Source organism: Trifolium pratense, linkage group LG6 (genome assembly GCF_020283565.1).
Source record: "Trifolium pratense cultivar HEN17-A07 linkage group LG6, ARS_RC_1.1, whole genome shotgun sequence".
NCBI lineage: Eukaryota > Viridiplantae > Streptophyta > Magnoliopsida > Fabales > Fabaceae > Trifolium > Trifolium pratense.
In genome coordinates, this window is record NC_060064.1 from 32884061 (window position 1) to 32905070 (window position 21010).

Below are 21010 nucleotides of genomic sequence, written 5' to 3' on the forward strand. Positions count from 1 at the left end.
CGGATACCGGTACCGGTACGGGGTACGTCATTTTTAGAAAAACTAAGGTACGGGTACGTCCCTATAATTTTTTTTAAAAATATAATTATATATATCAAATAATATAGTTATATTGTTAAAACAAATAATTAAACATAAAAAATATTACAACATACTTTAAATGTAATTTAAATTGTTCGAAACATCAAAATATGAAATTAAAAACCAATTAGCTCAAAAAGAGTCAATTATTTCCCTCTTCATCATCACTAAAAAGAGTGACCTCTAGTTAGGTTCACCGCGAGAAAGACTAGCAATTTCAAGAATATCAACTATATATTAAATAAATCTCATTCATCTCTACGAATATCCCACATTTTTGTTGCACTTTCATTATAAGTATTAATATTTATCTTTCTTGAGAGAAGACGAAGATAGGTATGAATAAAAACTAGATCTTCATCTCTCTTTGAATTTAGTCTATTCCTTTTCAACGAATGAGTGAATAATTCCGGTGGCTACTTTGTTATTGTTTTTTAGCAATAATTGCTACTTTATATTATAAACAAATAAAAAACGTAAATCTTCCTATAAAAAAACTAATAATAAAAGAAAAAGGAGAAAAAAAATCGTATTTTTTTGGATTGGTGTACCACGCGAGTACCACAGGTGTACCACGCGTGTACCCGTTGCAAAAAACAAAAAAAAAAAATAGGTACGGCGTCGGTGCGTACCGGGGGAGTACCATACGCGTACCGGTACCCGGTACGTACCCGGTACCGGTACTCGGTCTAAAATGGAGTACCCATGCAACATAGATCGTTACCATAAGTGCAAAGAGCTCAGAAAATTTTATACATCTGGCATACGCAAATAAAAGTATATAAAACACTAGAAATTGTATGAATCGCAACCATTTAATCCATATCGGACGGTCCAAATTAATTACACAGTTAAATAATATAATCCGTTGATTCAGATGCAGTTACAGCAAAAAATCTATTTCCAAACTATATAAAAAATGCAAATATTAGTAACAAATAAAGTTTTTGTTTTCAATATATTTTTTAAGCTTCCAATGAGACACCAATATAAATATTCAACATCTTGTTAGTAGTATGAACTAAAATGAGTTATGAAATTAATCCAAATTGACAAGAGGGAGACTGGTACAAAGATTTTTCAATCCTAAGAGGTCTTAATTGTGAGAATGTTTGACTTCATGATTGCAATTATCACTCAATCGAAGGTCCTTGGGTTTATTGCATCTAATTGGACTTTAATACCAATTTTGTTACGATTCAATCTCAAGTTATAACTGATACATAAGAACATTTCTCAATCGGATATATCTCAATCTTAATTGTGACTTGTGAGAATATTTGACTTCGTGATCACAATCATGACTCAATCGAAGGTCCTTGGATTTATTGCATCCAATTGAACTTTAATATCAACTTTGTTACTATTCAATCTTAGGGCATAATTTGTTGTCAAATAATATATTTATTTTTCCTAACAAATACTCTCATTCTTGTATATTTATCCAATAAAAGGACACATATATCATAATATTTCTCCATGAATAACCATTTACATTATCTATTACCCAAAAAGTAAATAAATTAGTGTACAATCTACAAGTCCTAGATCAATTGATAAATAAATTTCAAAATTGTTAGGTTGAATATCACGACCGAAATTCAAAGTCCGACTCCATCGTATGTACGAGTTTAGGATGATTTCATCATTTCATCTATGTACCGAAACAAAAGATTAACACACATACATAAAAAAACATAGAACATTATTAATTCCCCTGATAAAGAGTTATTACCAAAAGAAAAATATAGAACATTATTAGGTGTAACAAAAAAAAAAAAAAACTAGAACATTAGTCAAAAAAACAAATAAAAATATCGGTGAATCGAAAAAATCGAACTTTTCCTTCCAACAACATCGCGTACGCGCAGTCTTCTTCCTCCTACTTTCGACCCATCAACAACATTTTCATATTTTTGTTTTTGTTTTTAGTTTATACTTCAATTCAATTCAATACTTTTTCATTTCATCATCATCATCATCATCATCATCATCATAAAAACGCAGCTAGGTCATGATATTTTGTTCTTGTTCTTGAACAATAATTGATCAATCAAATCAAATGGCCCAATCTTTTGGACAAACCGAAATTAATTGGGACAAGTATGCTTCTCTTCTTTTTATCTTTTTCTTTTTTATTTTCTGTTTTTTTATTTTATTTTTTCAAAAATTTATATAATTTCTGATTGTTACTATTGTTCATTATGTTTTTTTATAATTTATAAATATTATTATTGGGGCTTTGAGATTTAGGGTTTTATGGTGTGGGAAATCAACAAAAGGGTAAGCTACTGATAGGTTGAAATATTGAAAAAGCTTATAAATTTCTTAATTAAATAGGAAATATGATAGAAATTGCTGAAAAAAGATGAGATTTTTTTTATGGTGCATATTTAAGGTGATTACATTCTTCTGTTTGAATTATTAATTCTGTTTTTCTATTAAGTATGTTCTATCTGTGGATGATAGTTTTTTTATGAAGATTGAAGCTATCTTGCCCTTTAATTGAGTTTAAATTGACTTATTTGAACTTATCTACTGACACAAGGAATTGTGAGAGCCTATGGAAATAACTTATTTATGACATGTCCGTAAGCTGTTTTCACCTTGTTTAAGCTCTACAGAATAGCTAAGAGAACAACTTGTAGGTTATTTGAAAAAAATTTGACTTTGTTTTATATATTGTTATAGAAATAGTTTATGCAAAAGCACATATATGTTATGCACTTATGCTATACGTGTTTAATTAAGTTGTTTATTATTGAAACATGTTTGGATTAGCTTATTTTTGAGATTATGTAAAACAGCTTATGCAAATAAATAAATTTGTATGTATTTGCTTTTGCATCTGCAACCTCTGTATCCTAATTATGTTCACTTAAATTGTACAGGCTAGATAAAACTAAGTTCTATGTCGTTGGTGCTGGACTCTTCACTGGTGTTACAGTTGCACTTTACCCGGTTTCAGTTGTGAAAACTAGGCTGCAGGTAGCAACAAAGGCTTCTATAGAGAAAAATGCCTATTCTGTTGCAAAAGGATTACTTAAAACTGATGGCATCCCTGGTTTGTATAAAGGGTTTGGCACGGTTATCACTGGTGCAATACCGGCCAGAGTCATATTCATGTCGGTTCTAGAGAGCACAAAAGTGTATGCCTTTAAAATGCTGGAACCATTTGGACTATCTGGAACTACTCAGGCTGCCTTAGCAAATGGATTTGCAGGCATGACATCGTCACTTTTTGCTCAATCTGTGTTTGTACCAATTGATGTGGTACGAAAATCTAATTCATGTTGATATGGATAGGGTGGTACATTCAGTGCTTCTGCTCTGGATTGTTAACTTAGTTCTTCCTTGCTTATCAATCTTTGATGTTAATTTTCACTGTTGCAAGTATTGGAATTTGTTTGCTGATTTTCTACCACGTGCGCTGCAATCCAAATAAGTGTTTATTGAACTCATTTTTGTTTATGAATTCATAAGTGTTGTTTAAATTTTATTTTAAAAACTATGCTATACTCCTAGTCCTATTGTTTTACTGTCAATTGATGGATGATGGATGCTTTCATTTTATATTGTTAGGACTCGGTATTTGCATACGTACTTAAAATGCAACTGTTGGTTTTATAATGCTTAAATATCAGAAATTTTTCTGTGGAAGAAGTATGGAAAGTGAGGTTATGCAAGGATGTGTTCTGTCTGCATACTTACGGTGCATTCAATTGGAACATGATGCAGGATTTTACATACAGAAATTTTTTCTGTTAAATTGTTCTATCAATGCCTTTTGTCTTTGTAATGTTGTTCAACTGATGCTTCATTTGAAGGGTGTCAATTGACAGATATATCAGATTCTTAGATAAATAGGAATTTTTTTTTGTTTTGCCTATTAATTTGTTCTCATTTATTTTCTTGTTGATAAAATTTTCTTATTTCACAAAACATGACTAATTCTAATATCTAATTCTCATCGAATGGTATTCAGGTTAGCCAAAAGTTGATGGTGCAAGGATACTCTGGCCATACCAAATATAGTGGGGGTCTGGATGTTGCTCGTAAGATTATAAAGGCTGATGGCATTCGGGGATTGTATCGAGGGTTTGGTCTTTCTGTTGTTACTTATTCACCTTCTAGCGCAGTTTGGTGGGCAAGTTATGGTTCAAGCCAGCGCTACATTTGGAGGTAAGACTTTGTAATGCTTGTATTTTTTTTATTGAATATGAATATTGAGTAGTTGCATGACATTTTCAGTTATTTTTATTTATATTAACTCTCAAGTAATTGTAACTTTAAAATTATCCCCATCTCTATACAGTGGTATTGATTGCGGATGGAGGACCATGGCAAAAAGCCATAAAATGCCACGGCGCCGCCATCCTTCACCAATGTCCACCAAGGCCATTGTCAAAAAATCTCTAACCGCAATCCGCCATGGCCGATATTTGACAACACTTTATCCCACTGCTTACTAAGGGGCTCTCCGCCTTTCCCTCTCTTTTTCAGCTTTCTATATGAGGATAGCCCTTTGTCTGCTTTTACAAATGTTTTTATTTAGACCTTGCAATCTCTCTCTCTCTCTCTCTCTCTCTCTCTCTCACCAAAAGTGTTGGACAACTTTTTTTTTTTTTTGGATACTAGTGTTGGACAACTTTGATGCAACTAACTTGGTGCCGACTTGCTTTATGTATCAAAACTTTGATAAAAGATTCATAAAATTAAACCTAACTTTTTTCCCTTTTATATTTAAAGTTGAACTGTTTGACTGTTATGCCATGATTAGTACTAGTGTGTTGATAATGTTCAGATGGTATTAATCAAGTAAGTCTTCACTAAATTACATGGTATCCTCTACACGACAATTACTAAGGTTAATTATGTTGTACACATGAATTTCATACAGTCTATAGGTCTTCTATGAAGTTGAGTTATGGGCATTTATTGTGTTCCAATAACAACACAGAGCTGCAGAAGCTCTGGCATAGTAAATCGCTTAAATCTGATAAATGTTCTTGTATATGTGCTAACTTTAATAAATAATAGGTTAAGAATTTTTTGTATATGTGCTTGCCATTTCTATTTCTACACTATTATGCAAACTTTCTAATACTAAAGACAATTAGCAACTGTTTGCATGGACAGATTGTTGGACCAAGGTGGAAAATATGACGAAGTTGCTCCAAGTGTGCCGAAGATTATGTTAGTTCAGGCTGCGGGAGGTATTATTGCTGGTGCAACTGCTTCCTGCATTACAACCCCATTGGATACTATCAAGACACGGTTACAGGTTTGCACAACCTCATTTTCTTGTTAGTTCATTGTCCTCGGTAATTGTTATTGTGCGTGCTATCTGTTGTATTTGTTTCTTATAACATTCTTATGGAGTTTTGGAAGTGGCAATTTTAGGTGTTTTTCCATCTGTCATGCAACTTCATTTTAACAATTACCTGTGCCTTCTAAGGGATGCTTAGAAATAAGAAAGTTTGCTTCTTACTAAGCCGCTTCTATTTTCTTTCTCTTCTTTCCTTGAAAAATTGTTTTTAATGAGAAAGTTTGCTTTTAAAGTATTGAAGCAATACTCCACTTCATGATGGCATGACTTAATCTTGTCATTATTCAACTGCCATGTTCACAAAAATCATAAACAAAAAAGTCTACTTTAATATTGTTAGAAATTATGATAAAAAAAACATTGAAGTGTTTTCACCTTAGAGCTTAAGCTTTTGGGATAGTCGATTCATGACATAGTATCCGAAGTTTGATCCTTGCCTCCCCCATTTTCTAATTAAAATTATAGTTAAATTTCTGCTCAAGTTAATTAGGTGGACTTGTGCACTGTCCATGCTCAAAGCCAGTAGGGTCTAGCACAAGGGGGCATGTTTGAAGTGTAATATTAAACCAACCATTCATGTCTTCCCCAAACAGTTTAAGCTTTCAGGAGGCATAGTTCATGACAACTATTCTTATCTATTTTTCCATTATCTTGTGCTAGATTTTTTCCAGTTCCCAATCTTTGAACTTTTATAGTAACTTATTTATATCTTGTGTTCTAAATTATATGAAACCATTTCATCACTTGAATCCAACTTCCTATTCTTAGGTCAGGTTTGTGTTTACTAAAGTAATTTTGATTTATTCTTTGTTACTCATACAGGCTGCATTGAACATGTTGTTTCCCTCTCTTTTTGCATATATCTTTGTAGTGTCAAACAAATCACTGTTGTTTTGTGATACGTTTTAATTTTTAGAAAGTGTTGTCAAATAGCGGTGTATAGCACTGTTGCGTAGCAGAATTTGATTAAGCGGCGTATAGCACTGTTGCATAGCAGAATTTCATTTCAGTTCATACTCTTTCTATCATTCTAAGTGTAGAACTTAGTTTATAAAGATGAAGAGAGTTTGATCGTGACCGCATTCTCCAAAAGGAATACTTAAAATGGAAGAAGAGAGTGAAAATAACATTTCATGAACATTGATTGTGTAGTTGTGGTTCACTTAATTATTGATATTTTGCAATCCAGATTAGTGCTTATTTAATTTCTTCCTGACCGGATGGTTCTGCATTTTAGGTGATGGGACTTGAGAAGAGAAGCTCTATCAAACAAGTTACTAAAGATTTAATCAAAGAAGATGGTTGGAAAGGTCTATATAGAGGGCTTGGTCCGAGATTTTTTAGCATGTCTGCATGGGGTACTTCAATGATATTGACTTATGAGTATCTGAGTAAGATCCCTTCCTCTCTCGGTTTATATTATCTTTTTTGTGTATCTGAACTGGTGTTTTTGTTTATGCTATTTATTTGTGTTTGATATTTGTTAGAGTCTTAGTTTTTAGGTCGGACCTTACTCAACCCTACAAAATTGATTCGAGCTGAGAGATGCCTCTTATAAAACATGTTCAAGTCATATCTAATCCAATGTGAGACTCTCAACTCATCCTCCCATGCCCGGGACTGGACATCTGGGCTGTCACCCGAGTGACTTGATAGTGGGTGACCCAATTGATCTTGGTTAGGTCTTGATACCATCTTAGACTTTGGGTTAGACGTAACTCAAATTTACAAAACTGGCTTGTAATGCAGGGCATGCCTCCCACATAAAGAAATTTTTAGGCCATATCTCATCTACCATGAGACTCTCAACATAGAGGAACAACAGGGGTAATTGAACCAAAGCCTTATAGCATCAATCCTTCTGATTGTTTGAATGACTCTTAGATTCTTTGTGTGAGCTTACTGAATACTGACACACCATCCTTCACAGATTGCTTAGTAGTGACCCAATCTATGTCCACAAACTATTTTTAGTGTTCTACTGAATGTATTTATCTCTTTATTTTTCTTTTCCTCTTACAAGTTTAGCTTATTTAGTGATTTTTTTTTTTATTTAACTGTATCAGATTAGACTTTTAAGTTTTTCTGGTCCCAACTAGGTCTTTTAAGTCTCATAACGTGCACCCTTTTTCTGAATTTCTGTTTAACTACGTTTAGAAAACCCCACATGTCCGTTATGATGCTGATGCATCTGTTACAGTACTTATTTGGCAAGTCCTTGCCTTTGCCTTTACTCAAATGGAATTTGCTGTTTTTGGGAACTTGAGGTTTGGGGGAACCACTGATTTTTCTCTTCTTGTCGATGCATTTTACGAATTGATGCAAATCATGGTTGATCCACCGTTTAAAGGACTAATCTGGTACAACTAAATAACTTGAAGGACTACAAAAACAATTTTGCCTTAATATTATGACTTGGTTTTTTTGCTGGGGCTTCCATTCTCATTTTACCGATTATTAAGTTTAAAAATAAAAATGCAAACTTTGAATGCTAATGTATCATGGTGCCTTTTTTTTGTGTCTATATGTTTCTTATCCTAAAATCATTTTATTCTTTTTCTATTTCTCAGAACGCATATGCGCAAAAGACGAATAGATGCAATTGTCTGCAAGCTTTTCTTCCAACAATTGATTAAGCCAAGATTAGAGTGGTAATATTGTTATAGAATTACACAATAATTTTTACCCTACGCCTTCAACACTGGAGTTGCTGTTTGACACATTTTTCAGTCTTGACTTGAGGGTTAAAATTGAAGCAGCAAAGCTTTACTAACAGATTATTCTGAAAATAATTGCTGGATACACTAGGAAATTAATAGTTCCATTCTTTATGATTAAATTGGATTTTTTGTATTATTTTTTTAGCTTTGCTGTGGATTGTGTATCATGAAAAGGAAGGAAATAGATTGCATTGAATGTAGTTTTATTTGAAACATGAAATCTTATTTGAAACATGAAATCTTATTTGCAGACCTTTTTGCTTACATATTGTGAAAGTATTTGTTATTTTTTAAATGATAATAATTTAAATTTATCATGCCAAGTCCACATAACTAGAACCAAATGATAGAACTCCTGGTTAATGACTCTTCTTAAGGACAATTCGATTCTTGGAAGAAACAATTTTTTACCAGATTTTATTTACCTCTCGGAATCATTTAGATACTCTCCCACTGCATTTCCTTCATTCAAATGCAACAAACATGGTCTTAAAATTCAAATGTTATGGGCATTCTTTTATTATTTTTTTGAGGAAATTATTCATATATTGTCGCTACAATGTACTATGAATTTTAAAGAGTTACACAATTTCTAAATATTCTATTTTAGTTACTATAAGAACGGTTAGCTTGACTTTCACATCACATCACTCTCAAGTTATAAATAAATGAAATATCGTTCTTAAATTTAAAAACATACTCCTTAAGAACAACCATCCAAGTATTTGGACATGATAAATTATTTTTTTTCAAAATTTTTTAGACTTAATATAACCCACCATCGCAAGTTGTAGAATAGACTAGATTTAATGGGTATATGTATAACACAAATAGAATGCGTTGTGTACATTAAAAGTTAAAAGGCACCATGCTAAATAAAGTTTAGTCTTTAAGGAAAAATGGTGAATCTGAACCTCTCCAAATCGTTTTGTTTCATCTCACAACTTGAAATGGCAAGTTCTAGTAAGATAATCTGCACTAGGAACACATCCCACCGATCGGAAAACTCTGATTTGAATGGAAAATGTTGGTAACAACAATGTGCCATCTTGTAAGTAGCGGATATGAGTATTTTGGTAAATTTATAGGGCGTGCGAGAAATGTGATATGATGGCAAAAATAAATCTCTTAAACAAATAGTATAATCTATAACTCCTAAGCTACACATGAATTGGGAGATGATAGTTTTAAGACAGGCTGTAATCCTCAACATCAAGACAAAGATTAATTAAATACTTTACTATAAAAGTTTATTATTCATTGTGGTCTATTCTTTAGGTAGATTACTACAAGTGTTTCTTAAGTAGCTGCTTTATTAAATACATGTTGTCACCATAATTTATTAAAAAAAAGGTGCCTTAGTTATTCAGCTCTAATGGAAAGAAAATTTTGATATCTCAAAGACTTTTAAGTTTCTTCTTTCAATTCAATATTGTCTTCTTGATCACCTATGGAGGGAGGAACTGGTTTAGAGTATGATAGAAAAAGTGCAGTGAAGGAATTTGATGATTCAAAAGCTGGTGTTCAAGGACTTATAGAAAATGGAGTAACAAAAGTTCCACAGATGTTCTATTGTCAGCAATATAACATCAATGATAGTTCAGTCAATGAATCAAATTCAAAGGTCAGTGTCCCTATAATTGACTTAACAGGTATCCATGATGATCATGTTTTGAGAGATGAAGTTGTGAGAAAAGTTCAAAATGCATGTGAGAAATGGGGCTTCTTTCAAGTAATAAATCATGAAATTTCAACTCATGTTTTGGATGAGATGATTAAAGGAACTTGTAAGTTTCATCAACAAGATGTTATGACGAGGAAAGAATACTATACTCGTGATCCTAGCAAGAAAGTTGTTTATGTTTCTAATTATAGTCTTTATCATGACCCTTCTGCTAATTGGAGGGACTCACTTGGTTTTTTGATGGCACCTAATCCACCAAAACTAAAAGATTTTCCAGAAGTTTGCAGGTTTGTTTTTAATTCTGCTACTTTTACTATTATCATTGAAGTTAAACAATAATTTACTGATGATATAGGATCTTTGAGGTTAAGAAAATAATGGCTTTTTTAATTTATTTTATAAAGGGTCTTTCTGTTATGGTATGAAGATAAACCATTTAGTCCCTAAAGTATATAAATGTAATATGTAGTATCTAAACTATATGAAATCCACCATTTTAGGGATCAACATGACATATTTTTGTATACTTTAGGGATTAAATTGACAAAGTTTACCTTCTGACCGAACTTAAGATCACCAGGACGTCTTCCTCCGAGAATTGGAGTTAAGACAAAAAAAAATGACAGAATTCTTATACTTCTCCGACTACTTATTATTTTTATATACTTTAGGGATTAAATTTGACAGAGAATGCTACTTATAAGACTAAAAAAAGACTAAATTGATGATGGCAACAATGTTATTGTTTGGTCCTTTGTGTATACACCAACTTATGTAACCACTGCATGGCCTCATAACTTTTGAATCAATGAAAAATATAACTATTTTCTCTTCTTTTACCTCTAGTTTTCCTCTCTAAGTTTTGTGGCTCCTTTACATTGTAATTGCAGAGATATAGTGATTGAATACTCAGAGAAAATATTGAGGTTTGCTTCTACACTGCTTGAGTTATTGTCAGAAGCTCTAGGCCTAAACCGCGGTCACCTTAAGGAAATAGGTTGTGATGAAGGTTTTATTATTCTGTGTCACTATTACCCTCCATGTCCTGAACCAGAATTAACTATAGGAAATAGCAATCACACAGACAATGATTTCATAACCATACTTTTGCAAGATCATATAGGTGGACTTCAAGTTCTTCATGACAATAAATGGATTGATGTAACTCCTATCCATGGAGCTCTTGTAGTAAACATTGGAGATCTTTTACAGGTAAAATCATCTTGAAAGTATTATTGCTTAAATGTTTTTGCTAAGCATATAGTTTCTTATTAGTCATATGTTTCTATTTTTCATGATTTAAACAAAATGTTCTTAAACAAAGTAATAATAAGATTATGATTATCAATATAATTGTATATTGTGCAGCTTGTAACTAATGACAAGTTCATTAGTGTTCAGCATAGAGTTTTAGCAAAGCATATAGGTCCAAGAATTTCAGTTGCATCATTGTTTAGAACAGATGATGAATCAATAATTTATGGTCCAATCAAGGAACTGTTATCTGAAGAAAATCCACCAGTATACAGGAATGTCTCTTTAAAAGACTACTCAACACAATATTATGCAAAGGGCATTGGAACTTCTGCATTATCATATTTCAAGGTGTGATTATGAACAACTACATGTATATTATGTTTTTACAAGGATTGATTTAGTCCAGATTTATTCCCTCTGAGTTTTGTAAAGTTTTCATTATATGATAGAGAGACTACATCATAAAATCATCTAGTGCACTTAATCTAATGATTCGCATACATTTGCCCAACACGGATCAATTCATGTAAAGGTCCATTCTAAACGGACCCCCATAATATCAAGCAGAGAGCTAATCCCTTACATTGTTTTATAAGGAGAGAGCTCACAATCAGCGGGGCCTATGAAAGTTCCAAAATTTCTGTCGACACATAGTTTGTGTTTCCAGACTAAACATTCCGAGGTGCTGGGTGATAACCATCAACTTCGCCGGTGTTGGCCCGAGTTAGGTTCATGAAGAAGCTTATCACCTTGTAAACTGCATTTCCTTTTTCTTAACCCCCTTTTTTTTTGAAAACTCTAAGTTGTAATGGCAGTACTATTTAGGTTCATGAGGATTTGATGTTTCTTATGATCTTTTTTTTAAAGCATCTTACGATCTTTCTAAAGTATTAATCTTCTTTGTCCTTTAATTACATATGTGGCCAAGATCAAATTTTTAATGAATTGTTTTGAATCAAAATCGTTTAATTATGATTTCGATCTTGATCAACATGCATAAACTTGTAAACTAACATACATCAAAACTCGATGAAATTACACAAACAAGGCAGTCAACATTTCAAATAAGCATACTACAAATAGTTAAGCAAAGAAAAATTTCATGACAGATTGGATCAGCTCATGTTACAATTGCTGCCAAACACATATTACCCTACAAATGAAGCCACCCAAGAGTACATAATACAATATAATTATAAATATCAAGAAATATATGAAGAATGTTTCACAAACCTCGTTCTTCTTCTTGTTTGTTCTTAAGCTTGTACATTGTCCCCGGGAAGTGAAAGTAAAGACTCTATATACTGGTCACTAGGGATTCATATCGACGGATAGAGTAGGAGTGATGCCCTACCAACTGTCCTTCATCATTATACTTCACAAATCCAGGAAGAAGATCTGTTCCAACAATATCACCACTTTTTGTAGAGGTTAAAGGGCAAAAGTACCTATAGGGAATGGCATCGGTAGGAAGAACATGAGTCTTTGTCCAAGACGAATGTTGTTTGTATTCTTTCATCACCCATATTTCAACTGTACCATTATAATAATTCCCACCCGATAAACTGAGAAATTCTTGAAATACCCACAAACCACCATAGTGAAGTTCAGCGCCAAACTCATCTGGCAAATTCATATCTAAAAGTTTCCTTTCGGTTAAATCAAAGGCAATGATAACATTCTTTTCTAAATCAAGACGATGAGCAAACCAATGAATAGCCCCATTAAAGAGTGACCCTTGTGTGCGATAATCTCCCTTCATATTATAAGTCGAATAGTGAATGTGAGTACCCTCATCAATTTGTTTCCATATATTAGCTCTCAATGAGAAAAACTCATAGTATGATGAGCTTAAATTATATGACATTGAAACGATTAAGTAATCATCTGTTGTTTGTTTCAAAAAAAAAAAGTAATCATCTGTTGACTGATCATACCCAAAACCATAATAGTTGGGATACATATGATCTAAATTGTAACTAAAAGGAGACAATGGTATTTTTTTGTGAAGTCCAGTGGATGGATTCCATAAAAAGAAGCTTCTATAACCATGGAGAAAAAGTATAAAGCCTCTACATGAACCTTTAATTGCATTACAAGGTAAAGAATAATAAGGGGGCTTGAGTGAAACAGAAGCAGCACTATCATCGTCAAGTGATGCTTCTAAATCTATAGATCGAGTTACATGAGGTTTTACAGTTGATATCAACAAAGCTCTATGAGTGTGTGTTGCAGCTGTAAGTTGAAAGTGTGAATTTGTAAAATAGGTATCAGAGATTATAGAAAACCAAGACTTACAAACACATTTGAAGTGTACAAGAGACTTCACAGGTAACCTAAGCAGATATTTAAGGTTTACAACTCTATACCGTAGCCGAAATCAAGACAAAAAATCGAAAGGGGATGAAATCACTTGATGTCAGAATTGACACCCGAACAAGATTAAACTGGTGGTGAAAAAAAAAAATCGGAAACAAAGTAAAAGGTAGAAAAACAAAGAAGCTTTGCTCAACTTTATTGAAAGGTTCAATCTCAATTCTAAACACTCGTCTGAATCTCTCCAAATCTTTTTCTTTCATCTCAAAACTTGAAATGACAAGTTTTAGCAAGAGAATCTACACTAGGAACACATCCCACCGATCGGAAAACTCCAAATATTCTCCGTATAGATATCAAATCAACCCTAGAGAACAACTACTTTTCGAGTCAAGCTCAAGAACTGTGAAGTGTTGAAAGGAAACAACTTAGTTTTGTCTCCAAATACGATGAACTAGATAGACCTATTCGAATTCATGTCAACAATACAACAAGAAAGCTTCCTAATACAAAACCATAAAATAATTTCATTTAGGTCCAACAATATCTCTAAGTTGCGCTTCTAACACATCACTAAATTTTTTGATCTGATCCCCATCTAATACCATCCCAACTTCAATGACACAATCTTCATCTTTAGAATCAGAAAAACACAATATACTTGAATTATCCACATGAATGTTTTCACTCAATAAAGGTTTTCCCCAACCAAAATCAGTTTCATACACATTAAACTTTGGTGACCCCACAGCAAGAATCATGTTATGTGACTTTATACCTGACTCATTAATACGTTGATGAAACATAAGTTTTTCAACCCCTATTAATGGATCACTAAAACTCTTAATTTCTCTTCCAATAGAATTAACTGCTTCACAAATACCATTTTCTCCAACCAACTTCCACTTTGGAAGTGTTGCAACACATGCACCTAAACAATTTCCAAAATAATTTGTTGAAACCTCAAAATGGTTACGTAAATCCATTAGAAATCTAAAACCGTAATTATCTTCAAAATCATTGTTGGAATCACAATCAACTATAGTACTTTTGTTTTTGTCGTCTTGTGATTTTGTTTTTATCATACAAATCCAAAACAAAGAACATGTGACAACAAAGGTTGACAAATGAAGTGTTTCAAGACCAATAGTTTGACTTTTTGTACGCACCCATTTCTTCAAATTTTCAACTTGGTGATGTGTCAATATAAATCTATGACGAAGCAAGTTATTATTGGCACTAGTATATTCCAAATTTGGTGGAGAATTCCAAATTTGTTCTAAGAAACTTTGTTTAAGCTCTTTTGGGTCATGTATCATGTCTCTATTGTGTAATGGTAATGAAAGAGAAGAATTTTCTACGTTTCCTTTTGAAAGTGAGGACCAAAATTTAATGAAATGATGAAATGATTTACCGTCACAAATTTCATGTCTAAAAGTGAGACAAATTGTGAAACCAAAGTTTGGAAAGACAGTGATTTGAATGGCAAATGTTGGTAACAATAATGTGCCATCTTGTGAAATAATACTTGGTGATGGAATTAAGGAAGCAAAAGGGTATGCAATTTTAAGATCTTTTGGTGAATTGGATATTAGGTAGTTGAAGTTTGATTTGGATTCACAAATTGTTAATGTGATGGAGTCACCTTGAGAGTAGAGAATGTGAGGGTTTTGAGGCTTAGGAGGGAAGATGATTTTAGAGGAAAAAGGGAAGAAATGTTGCAGAGTGAGGGAAAGAGAATCTTTTAGAATTGGGAGTGAAGTTTGAAGGAAATGTTGTGTGGAGTGAGGGAAGTTGTAGAAGAAAATTCTTTTGATATTGGGACAATAAAAATAAGGGAGGTCAAGGTAACTTAATGGAAGGGTGATTGAAGATGGAAGTGATCCTTGTGGAGGACTCACTTGACATTGATGTATGATTTTCACCTCATCATGCATAACTTATCAATGAAAGAATGTGTGTTCTATAGCATGGCAAAACACAAATTTATAGATGAGTGTGATACATATATTTTATAAGAGTTAAATATGTTTTTTTTGTATGAGTATATTTTAAATTTAGTCTTAATTTAATTTTTATTGTTTTATAACACCTACAAAATAATACAGGGCACAATTTAAACGGAGTTTTTATAATGTTTTAAAAAAAAATTATTTGATATTAGAACTATCCCGATCAGATTAAACTGGTGGTGATGAAAGTTTAAAAAAAAACATTGGAAGTACTTACCGTGAATTTGATACAGTAATTCTCTTTGCTATTATTAGTTTGCTTCTGTTTTTTTTTTTTTTTTTTTTTTTTTTTTTTTTTTTTTTTTGGGATAGTCCGTTGAAATTGTTGTTTTGAATTTCCAAAATTATCAAAGATTCTTAGAAATTCCATATTTTATTGGAACACAGTAGATTTGGTGGAACTACAAGAGCAATTCTCTCTTCGGCGTCCTCATTCAAAAATCCTAAAATTCAAATACGGATGACTATATATATATTCAGTCTAATAATAGTATATTACCGATAATTTCAGTTAAGCACGACCTTAAATTTAATAAATTTTTTTATCATAACTTGTAAGTAAAACATGTTTCAAATTATATTTAAAAAAAAAATAAAACTTTAGTAGTCTAATGTGAACAAAGTACGGTTAATATATTATTTAAAAATGAAAGTTACACTTACAAATTAAATATTAGATTTTAGCAAACAAAATTATTAAATATTAGATACGGCATATAATATATTAATAAATTATGCCACCCTCAAAGCCATGTTTCCGTTTTGTTGCTAAAATAAGTATTCCACGCTCAAAGCATGTCCATTTTCTTATTCATATCTTTGGTTGATCAGTAATCCCTTCGTCTCAAAATAATTGTCACAATTTGATTGTGTGTACTATTCATATAAACTATTTTAACCATATTTTTTATTAATGTATAAAGATAAATATTAGCAAATGAGACATTGTTAGATTCGTCTCGATGAGTACTATCAAAATATCAATTTTTCATAATTTTTAATAATACACGACAAAAGATATTCATGATCAAAATTGTGCATCGACAAGTATGCAGTGGTCAAATATGACAATTATTTTGAGACGAATGAAATATTTTTTTTTCTTTCACTAGCCTAATAGTTAGATTCAGTATTTTTCCTCCAATAATGTCTCTTATTAGCGGCTTTGTCTAATATGAAATGATGGTTCAAGTGGCGCATGATGCATAAATCATAAATAATATTATAATAAATACGAATTTTATAAAATTCACCGTTGAATTAAAAATTTATATCGTATAGATTATCAATCATTTTTCTTAAAGAAATTGAAAATCATTTGATAGGTTATTGAAACTCATCCATATTTGATAGGTGTGCACGGTCCGTTACCAAATGTTGTTGGTGACCACGCCTCGCAATTTTGTAATGCTTATGTCTTTCGTAAAGAAACTCGCTCTGGTTTACAAGCGGTTTGATTGTCTTGTTGTTGGATTCTCTGGAAGGAAAGAAACAGTAGAATTTTTGCTCATAAAAATTCTTCTGCGGAGATGTTGTTTGATAAGGTGAAAAGATTATCGTGGTAGTGGTTGAAATCTAGAAAGAATGATTTTCATCAAGGTTGTCAGAACCGGACCGGTCATCGAACCGGCGAGCTCACCGGTTCAAGGTTCAATTGGTCGGACCGGGTTCAATCGGGGTCGAACCGTTTTTAATTAAATATATATTTTAATTAATATATAAATAAATATATATGAATAATTGCTCAATATTTCATAATTTCACACATTAAAAAGATAAAATATCACAAGTCAAAATAAAATAAAATTTATAATTCAAACCAAATGAAAAACAAAAACATTTCCTATTCCTACGACGTCGTTGTTTTGTTTCAGATTTTTTTAAAAAAAAAAAAAATTAAAACGACGTCGTTTTGCCTTTTTTTTTAAAAAAAAAAATCTGCAAAACCACTTGAACCGCTCAGCCGGTTCGCCGGTTCAACCCGGTTCGACCCCGGTTCATGCGTTTTTTTGCCGGTCGGTTTCCTATCCGTTTTTTGCTCAAAACCGAACCATTTTTATGACCGGTTCACGGTCCGACCGGTCCGATTTTGATAACCTTGATTTTCATTATGATTTGAATATGTGGTGATTAAATTGATTATCTTGTCTAGGATGTTGATTGGCTTTTGGATATTGTTGATGGTACATTTTTTGTAGACTTTGTAAAACTCTTTAGTTAAGCACTTGTGCTTAATTTTGTTTTAATATATAGCATATCTTGTTGGTTTCTTCAAAAAATATATATATGATATAAATTTTTAATTTAACAATAAATTTTAATAAATTTGTATTCCCTATAATATTATTCATCATTAATTTGTGTATTGATCACTCCTCACTCGAACCACTCTTTGTTTATTCATGATAGTAATAATATAATATGAGATGCAACGATCAATTTGACAGATTCTCTTAGCTGTATCACGTTGATATCAGATCACCTCAATATCGTTTTCAACGAGATTGCATCTTGGTATAATAAATTATTTTATTTTATTTAGACTTAATGGTCCCTTAAACACATTTTAGATTTCACAATAATTTCTTAAAAAAAAAAAGTCTGAATTGGTCTCTTAAAGACATCTCCATTTGTCACATTGTTCCATTTCGTTAATTTATCAACCACAAATGTATTAGGTGGACCAACATTAGGGATGACAATTTGACCCATACTCAGTGGACACCCGCAAAAAACACATATAACGGGTAGGGTAAAAACCTGCATTTTGGTTATGGGCACGAAAATGGGTAATTACCCGCAAAAATTAACGGGTATGGGTGTGGGTACCTTAGTACCCACCTCGCCCCATATCCACATGATATATATTTATTTTATATATATTATTATATAATAACATATGTATATCAATTTAAAAAAATTAAACACTATTAAACTATTACACATTTTTAATAAAAATATTTATTTATAACATAATACAAACACAATATGAATATGTGAACAAAGAAATGAACTTTAACATGAGATTGGACAAATTTTTATTTATAATTTTCATGAGTGATCTTTGTGGAGGACTCACTTGACATTGATGTATGATCTTCACCTCATCATCCATGGAACTTATATGCAATGAAAGAATGTGTTTCAATTTGGAGAAAGAAACTGTGTTCTATAACATATGGCAAAATACAAATTTATAGAGATGAGTGACGACATGTTTATAAGAGTTAAATATATTTTTTGTATCGGTATATTCTAAATTTAGTCTTAATTAATTTTTATTGTTTTATAATGTTTTTAAAAAATTTGGTTTTGGTAGAACTAAAACTATATAAATTTTTAATCTAACGGTGAATTTTAATAAGAACAACCACTAGATTAAAAAAAAAAACTCATATCCTTAATCCTTATCTTAATATATTAAGCAAATAGATTGATTACTGTGTTCTCCATGAAACTTTTATGATCATATTCTTGTAGATGCAACCTTATTATACTCTTGAACCAAATTTAAGCTTAATGATTCTATTTAGGAATTAGGAGACTTATGCCATTGTCAATTATGTTGCTGAAAGAAGCTTTTGTTTTTAACTTGCATATTGTTGATGGCCTGCTGTTGGGAGTTTGGCTGGTTTCTAATAGTTCTACATTGTTATGGTCCAAATCCAAGTGTCGGTCGGTATGGAAGTATCAGTTAGGTGATTGGACACAAATTGAAATGCTTTGCTTTTTATAATATGTGTCTAATATTAAGAATTTTATTTTTAGTTTAGAAATTTATATGTTATGAATATTAATTAAAGAAAATATAAAAAATTGATATATTATTTATTTATTTTTAATTAAAAAATCTATTTTAAATATTATATAATTCACATTCAATTGATTTTGTTTCATTCTTGTGAATTAGTTGTAACTTTTTTTTTTACTAAAAATTAATTATAAGTATAGTCATGCATTTCAATATTAAATATTGTTCGTGTTGGTTGAAAATATAAATGTCGAAAAGTCATGATTTTCTCAACAACATCAACAACTATATACCCATCAATATATCTTATAAAAAATATTATCTCTTTCATTTTGTTCATATGTATTAAATATGACTCTTTAAATCATGCATGTCATGTAAGAATGATTATTATATACTCCATCCCAAATTATAAGGGAAAAAACCCCATATTTTTGTCCCAAATTACTATAAGGGAAAAACCATTTTCAAGAATTTTTTTTCTTAATCTCATAAAATTAAATGCAAATTGCATTTAATTTTCTCTTTCTCTCATTTTCTCAATAAACAACAACCGATAAAAATTATTTTTACATCTTCTCATGCAACTTATTCCAAGGAAAACCCACAAAAACATATTTCAAATTATCATGTTTTACTTTTTCTTAATAAGTGTGATTTTTGTTTTTCCCTTATAATTTAGGACGGAGGGAGTATGATAGAAATATAAAGTGATTGTATTGTAAATTTTAACCCCTGTTATTTTATATTTACGAAATCCCTATTACATTATGTATCTATTATTTATTAAATAACTTATTATGTTTAGATTGCATAAATTTTGTAATATTCTATTATTTTATCGAAATATAATTACTTATATGTTTCGTGTGTCATGTTTTCATCTATTTTTTTGTTTTTTTTTTTCTTTTTCAATTTCTTATTTTGGCTCACATGCATAAAAATAAGACGGAAACACACGAGTACTAATTTTTTTTTCTAATGTACTCCCTCAATTCCCTACTATAAGCGAAAATTCACTTTTAGAATAATTTTTTTAACTATTACGTTCTTTCCAACGATAAATGATTATATATTATCTAAAACTGACATTTTAGATTGAAAATGTATTATCCGGTATTCAACCTGTAGTTAGTTTTAGTAAAAAAAAAAACATGTATAGTTAGTTAAAATAAATCACATTAATTTTCTATTGGTGTCCACATGTCATGTTTGATATTCATATGTCTAACCACTTGGCAAGATTTATTGGCAGATTGAGCAACAAGAGCAAGTCATATTTTAAGGATAGTAATTCTAAGAATTCCAACTTTATACTATAGAGATCGAAACTTTCGATGAAATTTTGAAAGTATCTCGGATCATTCAATACCAATTTTTTGAGCTCTTTTAGTTGTAACAAATCTTTTAAGTCACATGTTCTTGAGGGAAAGTTTACCAATGTTTGTAAGTTGTTAAGATTTTCTAGTTTAAGAGCAACTTTTCCACACCATTTAGGAAGATATAGATGCCTCAATTGTTTCAACTTCCATATAATGTTTGGTATTTCTACTCTTGAATAGCAATTCACCTTATTGATAGTCTGCAAATTTAGGTTTTGCAAATTTTCTAAATTTCCCGATGAAGAAGGAAGGATTTGTATATGAGTTCCCAATTAAATTCGTTAAATAAATGAGCTGAACATAAATTATACATAGTTCGACTCGTTTGATTCATGAACTATCTCGATTGAATATATTATAATAAAGAATATTTATGCTACAAAGAGAGAAATTATGATAAAACAAATTGTATAAAACAACAATAACGAAGTTATGTATGTAAATAGTGAAACAAAAAGTCCCACGCACATATTTATGG

At 31.3% G+C, this 21010-nt stretch overlaps 4 protein-coding genes across 5 annotated transcripts; 2 read left to right on the plus strand and 2 right to left on the minus strand.

Moving 5' to 3' along the window:
* Positions 1 to 1830: 1830 nt before the first annotated feature.
* Positions 1831 to 8382, plus strand: LOC123889383 (solute carrier family 25 member 44). Its single transcript, XM_045938684.1, has 6 exons — positions 1831 to 2184; positions 2973 to 3354; positions 4067 to 4263; positions 5221 to 5365; positions 6648 to 6801; positions 7981 to 8382. Exons 1-6 carry the CDS (start codon positions 2144 to 2146, stop codon positions 8004 to 8006), a joined length of 945 nt encoding a protein of 314 aa, XP_045794640.1. The 5' UTR covers positions 1831 to 2143; the 3' UTR covers positions 8007 to 8382.
* Positions 8383 to 9455: 1073 nt separating this feature from the next.
* On the plus strand, positions 9456 to 11870 carry LOC123889384 (1-aminocyclopropane-1-carboxylate oxidase homolog 1-like). Of its 2 annotated transcripts, XM_045938685.1 has the most exons (4): positions 9456 to 10101; positions 10705 to 11026; positions 11183 to 11419; positions 11671 to 11870. In XM_045938685.1, the coding sequence occupies exons 1-4, from the start codon at positions 9581 to 9583 to the stop codon at positions 11695 to 11697; spliced, it is 1107 nt and encodes a 368-aa protein (XP_045794641.1). In that variant the 5' UTR covers positions 9456 to 9580; the 3' UTR covers positions 11698 to 11870. The 2 variants fall into 2 exon arrangements, with proteins under 2 accessions (XP_045794641.1, XP_045794642.1); XM_045938686.1 differs by lacking the exon at positions 11671 to 11870 and having other exon boundaries at positions 9457 to 10101; positions 11183 to 11492.
* Positions 11871 to 12368: 498 nt separating this feature from the next.
* Positions 12369 to 12938, minus strand: LOC123892128 (F-box/kelch-repeat protein At3g06240-like). The gene has a single exon (XM_045941959.1). It carries the CDS (start codon positions 12936 to 12938, stop codon positions 12369 to 12371), a length of 570 nt encoding a protein of 189 aa, XP_045797915.1.
* Positions 12939 to 13914: 976 nt separating this feature from the next.
* Positions 13915 to 15324, minus strand: LOC123892129 (coumaroyl-CoA:anthocyanidin 3-O-glucoside-6''-O-coumaroyltransferase 1-like). The gene has a single exon (XM_045941960.1). It carries the CDS (start codon positions 15322 to 15324, stop codon positions 13915 to 13917), a length of 1410 nt encoding a protein of 469 aa, XP_045797916.1.
* Between the last annotated feature and the right edge of the window lie 5686 nt (positions 15325 to 21010).

Coding starts and splice junctions, on each gene's coding strand:
- LOC123889383 (XM_045938684.1), top strand. CDS start 2,144: ATGGCCCAATCTTTTGGACAAACCGAAATTAATTGGGACAA. Junction 2,185..2,972: donor ACCGAAATTAATTGGGACAA/GTATGCTTCTCT, acceptor TAAATTGTACAG/GCTAGATAAAACTAAGTTCT. Junction 6,802..7,980: donor ATTGACTTATGAGTATCTGA/GTAAGATCCCTT, acceptor TCTATTTCTCAG/AACGCATATGCGCAAAAGAC.
- LOC123892129 (XM_045941960.1), bottom strand. CDS start 15,324: ATGCATGATGAGGTGAAAATCATACATCAATGTCAAGTGAGTCCTCCA.
- LOC123892128 (XM_045941959.1), bottom strand. CDS start 12,938: ATGTCATATAATTTAAGCTCATCATACTATGAGTTTTTCTCATTGAGA.
- LOC123889384 (XM_045938685.1), top strand. CDS start 9,581: ATGGAGGGAGGAACTGGTTTAGAGTATGATAGAAAAAGTGCAGTGAAG. Junction 10,102..10,704: donor GATTTTCCAGAAGTTTGCAG/GTTTGTTTTTAA, acceptor TTGTAATTGCAG/AGATATAGTGATTGAATACT. Junction 11,027..11,182: donor ACATTGGAGATCTTTTACAG/GTAAAATCATCT, acceptor TATATTGTGCAG/CTTGTAACTAATGACAAGTT.